An 8091-nucleotide genomic window follows, 5' to 3' on the forward strand; every position below is an offset into this window, starting at 1 on the left:
TTTGGACTTCAGTAAGCAAACATATAACATCAAGAGAAAAAGTGTCAAAAACCAGAGGGTGACACACTGTCATTAGTTTCAACTTTGTGTTATGCCCCAAATTTCCACAAGGTATTATGAATTAATTATGAAATTCCTGAAAGTGTTCAAAGAACTAAAATTATTCTCAGACCAATTGCTGTAAGTTCAGCAGAAGTGGAAAGGGGTTTTTCATGTATGAACATAATATGTCGCCTAATGGTTTCTAATATATCAAACACAATGACTATTGTCGAATTGCCCTACCTTTAAAGGAATAGGATCCTACCCCACGTGAAAGTTGGACATTGAAGAAGAGAGCCCGAAGAAGAATTGATGCATTTGAATTTTGGCGCTGGCAACGAATCTTGAAAGTACCATGGACTGCCAAAAAACAAACAAATGAATCTGTGTTGGAAGAAGTACTACCAGAATGCTCTTTAGAAGCAAGTATGGTGAGTCTTCGGCTCATATCCTTTAGGTACATTATCAGGAGAGACCTGTTTTTTTTTAAGAAAAATGATCCTTAAAAAAACTGGTTTTTTTAAGAAAAATGATCCAACGGAATGCAGAAGTGCCAGACAACGTCATTGATTCCACACGCACGTGGCATTTTGCTGAGGATCCAGCGACCATTCTGGCAGCAGTGCATCAGCAGGGAGCTGTCAGGAATTCAACCTGGCTTGAGAAAAGCATGTGGAACCAGGAACATCATTGCCGATGTCTTAGAGATCTTGGCTTAAAGAAGAGAGGATCAGAAAGATGCTTGTTTGTGTTTTATTAACACAGTGAGAACATCCAACTGTGGCGATCATAACAACCTGTGGATAATATTGTGACGAATGGGAATTCCAGAACACTTCATTGTTCTCATAGGAACCCTGTGCATAGGTCAAGAGGCAGGCATTTGAACAGGCTGAGGGGATATATTGGTTTAAAATCAGAAAAGGTGCTCGTCAGGATTGTATCCTTTCACCATGTTCATTTGTTCTGTGTGCAGAGCAAATAGTCTGAGAAAGTGGACTATGTGAAGAGAGATACGGCCTCAGAACTGGAGGAAAGCTTGTAAACAGCCTGCGATATACGCAGATGGCACATCTTGCTTGCTGAACGTGAGGAGGACTTGGAGCACTTGCTGATGAAGGTCAAGGCCTGCAACCTTCCGTGTGAATGGCAACTCAATGAAAAGAAAACAAGTCCTCACAGCTGGACCAGTAGACCACACCACACTAAGCAGAGCAACGATGAAAGTTGTCAAGGAGCTCATTTTACCTGGAACAACAATCAGCCAAGACATGAAATGACATATTGCCTGGGGTACGTCTGCTGCACACGGCCTCTTAAAGGATGAGAGAGGTTACTTTGAGGGCTAAGGGACGCTTGATCCAAACGAGGGTATTGTCAACCCCCTGGGCTGCATAAGACAGCTGGACCATGAATAAGGAGGAGCGGAGAAGAATTGATGGATTGGAATGATGGTGCCCGCAAAGAATACTGAAAGCACCACGGATTGCCACTAGAACCGACCAATCTGCCCTGGAGAAAGTTTACCTTCGAAGTGAGGCAGTGAGACTTGGTCCCGGGTAGGAGAGACCGTCCCTGGTGAAGAACACTGTGCTGGGTAAGGCGGATGGGCAGTGAAACGGAGGAGGCCACTCAAGGAGATGAATTGGCACAGCGGCTGCAACCATGGAAGCCACAGCACAGGATGGCACAGGCGTTCATGCTGCTGCGCGGAGGGTCGCTGTGAGTTGGCGCCAACTTGAGGGCGTCTCCCAGCAGCCACTCACACACACACCAGACCGATGTCCGTGAACTCATTTCTGATGCATGGTGACCTTCGGGAGAATGTCTGAGGCTGTAAACCTTTCCAAGAGCAAACAGCCTCCTCCTCCTCCTGCAAAGCTGCGTGTGGGTTTTAACCGCTGACCTTGGAGTTAACCGTCAGCATCGCTTGGATGCCTGAACCATCTACTCCAAACTCGCTGCGGTCAAGTTGATTCTGACTCACAGCAAGTCTATAGGGCACCATCTAGTAGGACCTTCAACCCGTTCTTGGGCAAACGCAATGACAAGATAATAGTTACAGCCGCGGCGAGTTTGCTCGACTTCCAGACTCCACCCGAGAAGGCAAACACCGGACAGATCCAAAGAGAGGTGCTCGGCCGGAGGGCCCACGGGGAGGGGGCACGGGCCCTTTCAGGATGCGCCTCTTCCTGCACTTCCTTCTCCTTTACACTCTGAACCCAGGCGACTGCCCCGCGCCTCCCCCGCCCAGGCCGCGCCCCGGGGTGGCACCCCGCCCGGCCGCGGGAGCTGGCACGCCCGGCAGTCCGCCAGGGACCGCGACCCGCCGGCACGTCGCGATGGCCCGCCGGGCCCCACGCCTGGCAGCCCCCGCGCGCCGCCCGCTCCCGGGGCTCGCTCTCCTGCTACTGGCGCTGCCCCTCGCGGCCCGGGCCGACTGCCCGTGCGAGCACCCAGCGCTGTGCCAACCGGTCCGCCACCACGCAGACTACGAGGTGAGCCCCTTTGGTTGTTTCCTGATGTGCGCCCCAAGACCCCAGGAGGACTGTAGTGGAGGTGATGTGCGTGTCCAGACCGGTTTTCATCCCGCGGGGAGGGAGTTTCTGTTTCCTGGCTGCCTTCGCTTGAAAGGAGGAAACGGGCCCTGAGTGGTTGAGAAACTCAGTCAGTAACGCCCAAGAAACTGCAGAAAAGAGTAAAACCCAGATCTGATTTTCAAAGGCAGCCTCTTTACCATTTCTGGTGCTTCTGGCTGTCCAAGCAACAAACACAGAGTGATTTAGGTGTTCCCTAAATTTAAGATAGCACTGGAAGCCCTGACTTGTCTTTGCCAGGAAATTTGGAAGGCAGTACCTGGCCAACTCTCTGGAGGAGATCCATATTTGTACCCATTCCAAAGAAAGGAGACCCAAGAGAATCCACAAATCATAGACGCTATCATATCACATGCAAGTAAATTTTGCAGATCAACCAACCACAGTTGGAGCGGTACAGTGATTGACAGGGAGCCAGGAGAGGTTCCGGCCAGATCCAGAAGAGGACTTGGATCAAAGGCTATCGGTGGTGATGGTAGCTAGACCTTAGCTGAAAGCAGAGCATAGCAGGATGTTTACTTGTGTTTCACTGACTGTCCAAAGGCATCCCACTGTGCGGCCGGTGATAAAGCATGGGTAAACTTGAGAAGGATAGGAACTCCAGAAGAGTCCAGTGTGCTCACCAGGAGGCTGTAATGGATTCAGGAGGCAGTCCTTGGACCCGAACACGGGAATACTGCATGCTTTAAAATCAGGAAAGGTGTGCATCACGATTGTATCCTTTCATTCTACTTATTCAATCTGTATGCTGAGCAACTAATCAGAGAAGCTGGATTATAGTAAGAAGAATTGGAGGAAGACTTATTAACAACCTGTGGTATGCAGGTGACCCAACCTTGCTAGCTGAAAGTGAGGAGGACCTGAAGCACTTGCTGATGAAGATCGAGATGGCAGCCTTCAGCATGGATTGATACTCAATGTAAAGAAAACCCAAATCCTCACAACTGGACCAGGAGGTAACACTATGATAAATGGAGAAAACATTGAAGTTGTCAAGGATTTAATCTTACTTGGATACAGTCAATTCTCACGGAAGCAGCAGTTGGGAGATCAAATTACTCATTGCACCGGGTACATTGGCTGCGCAAGACCTCTTTCAAGACCTTGCAAAGCAAGGATGTTACCTTGAGAATTAAGGTGCCTCTGACCCCAGCCATCCGTGGTATTTTCAGTCATTCAGATGCACGTGAAAGGAAGACCCAAGAATAATCGATGCGTTTGAATTATTGTGCTGGTCAAGAATCTTGAACTGTACCATGATCTGCCAAAAGTGAAAGGGCCGTGGGCAAAAGGAAGCTCGTCCACAAGGTGATTGACAGTGTCGGTACCATGGGCTCAAGCGCTAAAGCAATTGTGTGGCTGGTGCAGGACCAGGCAGTGGTTTGCTTTGCTGTACAAAGTGGCATCACCGTGAGTGGGAAATGACCTGACAGCACCTAACAACAAAATTTAAAATAAAACAAAACAAAAACACAACCGATCAAACACAAAAATCCCACTGCTATCAAGTCAAATTCTGACTCAGGGTGACCGTATAAGATTGAGCAGACCTGTCCCACTGGTTTCCACGGCTATAAATCTTCGTGGAAGCAGACTGTGGACTGCTGGCACTCTCTCCCGCAGAGCAGCTGGCGACGTACAGGTGACGTTTCTGTTAGTGATCGGCCACTCATCCACCGTACCACCATGGCTCCCTGCTCCCATTTCTTGGTTTCTGAGGGAATGAGATTTAGTTGGAGGGATTTTAGCAATCCCAAACAGTGTGGTAGAGGGTGGAATGTTTTCGTTTTCTATTTCTTTTTTTTGCAGGTTGAAAGACATTGATTGCTTTAATCTAAATATATAACAGTAAACATAAAAGGATTGTTACAAAATCCCTCTTTGGCAAAATGATCAAGATGTGAGGCTATTCCTACTCAACATTTTCTCCATGTTTTCTTTACCAGCCTTTCTGCACCCAAACCAGCTACCTTCAAGCTGAGACTGACTCATAGTCACCTTAGAGGACAGGTGCAATGCCCACTAGGATTTCCAAAAGTACAGTGTTTATGGAAACAGACCGCCACATCTCTTCTTCTGCGGATTGGCTGGTGCATTTAAATCATCGATCTTTCAGTTAGCTGCGAAGGGTTTAAACTTGACCTCCAGGTCTTCCTCTCTTCTTTCCTCAGGATATCCAAGAAGGGAGATTAAAAACAGGCCTTTCAATAAAATGTCCTCGACTTATCTAACCATTATAAAACCTTTTCCCACTTTACCAAACACCTTGATGGAGATAACATTAAGACTAAAACCACCTGACTACTGAGAGTTGGCAGAAGTTAGACCCTGTCAGGGAGACGGGAAAGGGTAGTCCAGAGAACTAATGTTTTGTAGAGACAGGAATCGTTCCAAATTCTTAATCTAGCAGATGATTAACTTTGAGCCTGGAGATTAGATAGATATAAATCACAGGTCGGTTGGTACAAAGGCTGTTTTGATGGTAACTAATTGTAGATAACATTGCTAAGGCAATGCGAGCCCAGACCACTTCGTCACGCTCACGTGGAGTCATTTGAGCAGAATAAGGGGATACTGTTTAGTTTTAAACCAAGAAAGGTGGTCTCCTTTCACTATACTTAGTTCCATGTGTATTCTGAGCAAATAATCCAAGAAACTGGGCTGTATGAAAAAAATGAGGCATCAGAGTTGGAGGAAACTCTATTCTTAACTTTCAATATGCAGATCATACAACTTTGCATGCTGGAAACAAGGAACTTGGAGCACCTATTGAGGGAGGAAGATAAAAACTACAGCCTTCACTATGGATTACACCTCAAGGAAGGCCCTCCATAAGACGGGCTGAGGCAGTGATCACAAGCTTGGGCTCAGGCAGAGCGATGCTTGTAAAGATGACATTGTCCAGTGTTGGACATAGTGTTGCCATGAGTTGGGACCAAATCAATAGCACCGAACAGCAACATGTACAAACATGGGAGCTCTACTGGCACAGCGTTAAGCGCCGGCTGCTAACACAAAGGTTGACGTTGTATACCCTGCAGCTCTGTGGAAGAGAGATGGGCGATCTATTTTCTTTACCATCCTAGGCAAGAGGTCCCAACGGAGCAGGTTCTCGGTGTGCCTTGTTCAAGGATGCACTCTCCATACCCACTAGAGTGTCTGGGATATGTGCAGTGTCTTCGTGTCTTTCCGATGATCACCATACAATTCTTGGCTTACGTGGTAATTAAGCATTCACATTTTGCTTAAAACCATACACTGGTTTATTTACCTAACTCTCCTGGTTGTTCTGGCAGGTCTTTGTGTTTGATGTTGGTCAAAAAACTTGGAAATCTTACGATTGGTCACAGATTACAACCGTGGCGACTTTTGGAAAATATGACTCAGAGCTTATGTGCTATGCTCATTCAAATGGAGCCAGGGTGGTGCTAAAAGGTAAGTGACAGTTTTCACTAGATGTTTGTAAATGTGGTAAATTTACACCTGCCAGTGGTAGTGTTCCCTGGAGGAGCCTTGGTGATTATAGTGCGTTAAGCATAGGACTGCTAACTGAAAGATCAGTAGTTCAAAGTCACCAGCTGCTCCATGGGAAAACAGTAAGGCCATCTGCTTCTAGAAGGAGGTCCAGCCTTGGAAACTCTAAGGGGCAGTTTTCTCTGTCCTATAGGGTTGCTATGAGTCAGCATCGACACCATGGCAGTGGGCTTTGATGTTACCTATATACTTCTCACTAGTGCTGACTTTTGGAAAAAGTCTTTATGTTTATATGGCATTTTTTAGCACCTTAAAATTAGTCTTAGGCACTTTTAATTCATTTTATAAATATAATAATTCATTTTATAAATATAATTTTTAAAGAGTTAGCTAAACCAATGTATGGTTTTGAGCAAAATGTGAATGCCTACCTTGTTTCCCTGAAAATAAGACCTACTTACAGTTTTGCCTCTCGGTGAAATAAAAGGCATCCCCCCAAAAATAAGACCTCCCCCAAAATAAGGCCCCCCGAAGCTACCATAACTCGGGACTCTGGACCATAGCCGCACAGCTCACTGTTGGCCACAGCACAGCCGGAGCAGATAGGAAGTGCGAGGTCTCTTTTAATAAAACACAATAAATGTGTACTGTATTCTTCTTCATGGAAAAATAAGACATCCCCTGAAAATAAGACCTAGCACATCTTTGGGAGCAAAAATTAATATAAGACACTGCCTGATTTTCAGGGAAACAGGGTAGTTACCATGATAATCCTTAGTTGTAGCACAAGTTCTGCTACTAATTGTGAATAATTTTATTAACTGATGCATACTGTCAGATTGGAGAGTCTGAGTAATACTTATCTACTTTTTTGCTATATTATTTCTCCAGTTAGAAGTTAAATTGGCAGTTTAGTGTTTCAGTGTGATATTTTAAAGACATTTCAATCTCTGTGAAATGGATTTGGTAAATTCTTTTCAACTGTGAAATACATATTTGCACAGAAGATATATTCCTCTCCCCCACCCCCCACCCCCAGGAGATGTGTCTGTAAAGGACATCACTGACCCTACTTTTAGAGCATCTTGGATAGCTCAACAACTGGATTTGGCCAAAAAACAATATATGGATGGAATTAACATAGACATAGAGCAAGAAGTGAATTGTTCATCACCAGAATATGATGCATTAACTGCTTTAGTCAAAGAAACCACAGATGCTTTCCACCGTGAAATTGAAGGATCGCAGGTAAAAATTCATTTATGTCTTTGGAACCGCCATATCTTCTCTATCAAAAAGTAACAGAGTGGGTGGGGGGTTGACATTCAGTATATATTTTCTAAATTTTTTCCTGGAACATTGGAGTGTGACTAGAGGAATTTTAAGGGGCTTTCACTAATGGGCTCAGACATAGAGCAGTTGTGCCGATGGTGCAGGACCAGGCGGTATTTCGTTCTGTCCCACACGGGGTCGGCTGCAATGAGTTAGAACCAGCTTGGCCGCACCTAACAACCACGAGAACTCTCTTCTCGCAGTTCACACCCGGCACTGGAATTGCCCCGTCACCTTGCCCTGCGGCCGCGCTGGAAGTTCAGGGAAGCCTTTGAGTGTTGGACCTTGGTGGGGCTGCCTGGTTTCTTGGGGTCTTGCAAGTTGTTCACCTTTGACGGTGCTGTGTCTTACAACATTTATATGGCTGATGTTCGTGGAAACTATTGGAGTTGTCCTTCTCTAACCGTTTCCATTGTACGCTGGTTACAGGGTTTTCAATTTTGCCATCTACATAGGCAGTGGGAGAGTAGGAATCAGGGCGATTATACTAGGAGCTCTTGCCTAAGAGGAAGGAAGTGCTTCCCTTATTTCATAGATGCTGAACTACTTGAAAAGCACCCAAGGCCCGATAGGATTCAAAGGACAACTCTCCAGCACTTGCCAGAGTAATGGCAAAAGGCAGTGTACTTCCCCATTGCCCAAACAA

General features: G+C 46.0%; 1 protein-coding gene across 1 annotated transcript in view; it reads left to right on the forward strand.

The window, feature by feature from the left end:
* Positions 1-2384: 2384 nt before the first annotated feature.
* CTBS (chitobiase) overlaps positions 2385-8091 on the forward strand; it is a 14393-nt gene continuing 8686 nt past the window's right edge. Inside the window, exons 1-3 of the mRNA XM_013003823.2 lie at positions 2385-2540; positions 5936-6074; positions 7153-7361. Of these exons, the coding sequence (XP_012859277.2) occupies positions 2385-2540; positions 5936-6074; positions 7153-7361 (504 nt within the window). The remainder of the gene's footprint in view (positions 2541-5935; positions 6075-7152; positions 7362-8091) is intronic.

Source organism: Echinops telfairi, unplaced genomic scaffold (genome assembly GCF_000313985.2).
Source record: "Echinops telfairi isolate 266 unplaced genomic scaffold, ASM31398v2 ScPeMD7_443;HRSCAF=831, whole genome shotgun sequence".
NCBI lineage: Eukaryota > Metazoa > Chordata > Mammalia > Afrosoricida > Tenrecidae > Echinops > Echinops telfairi.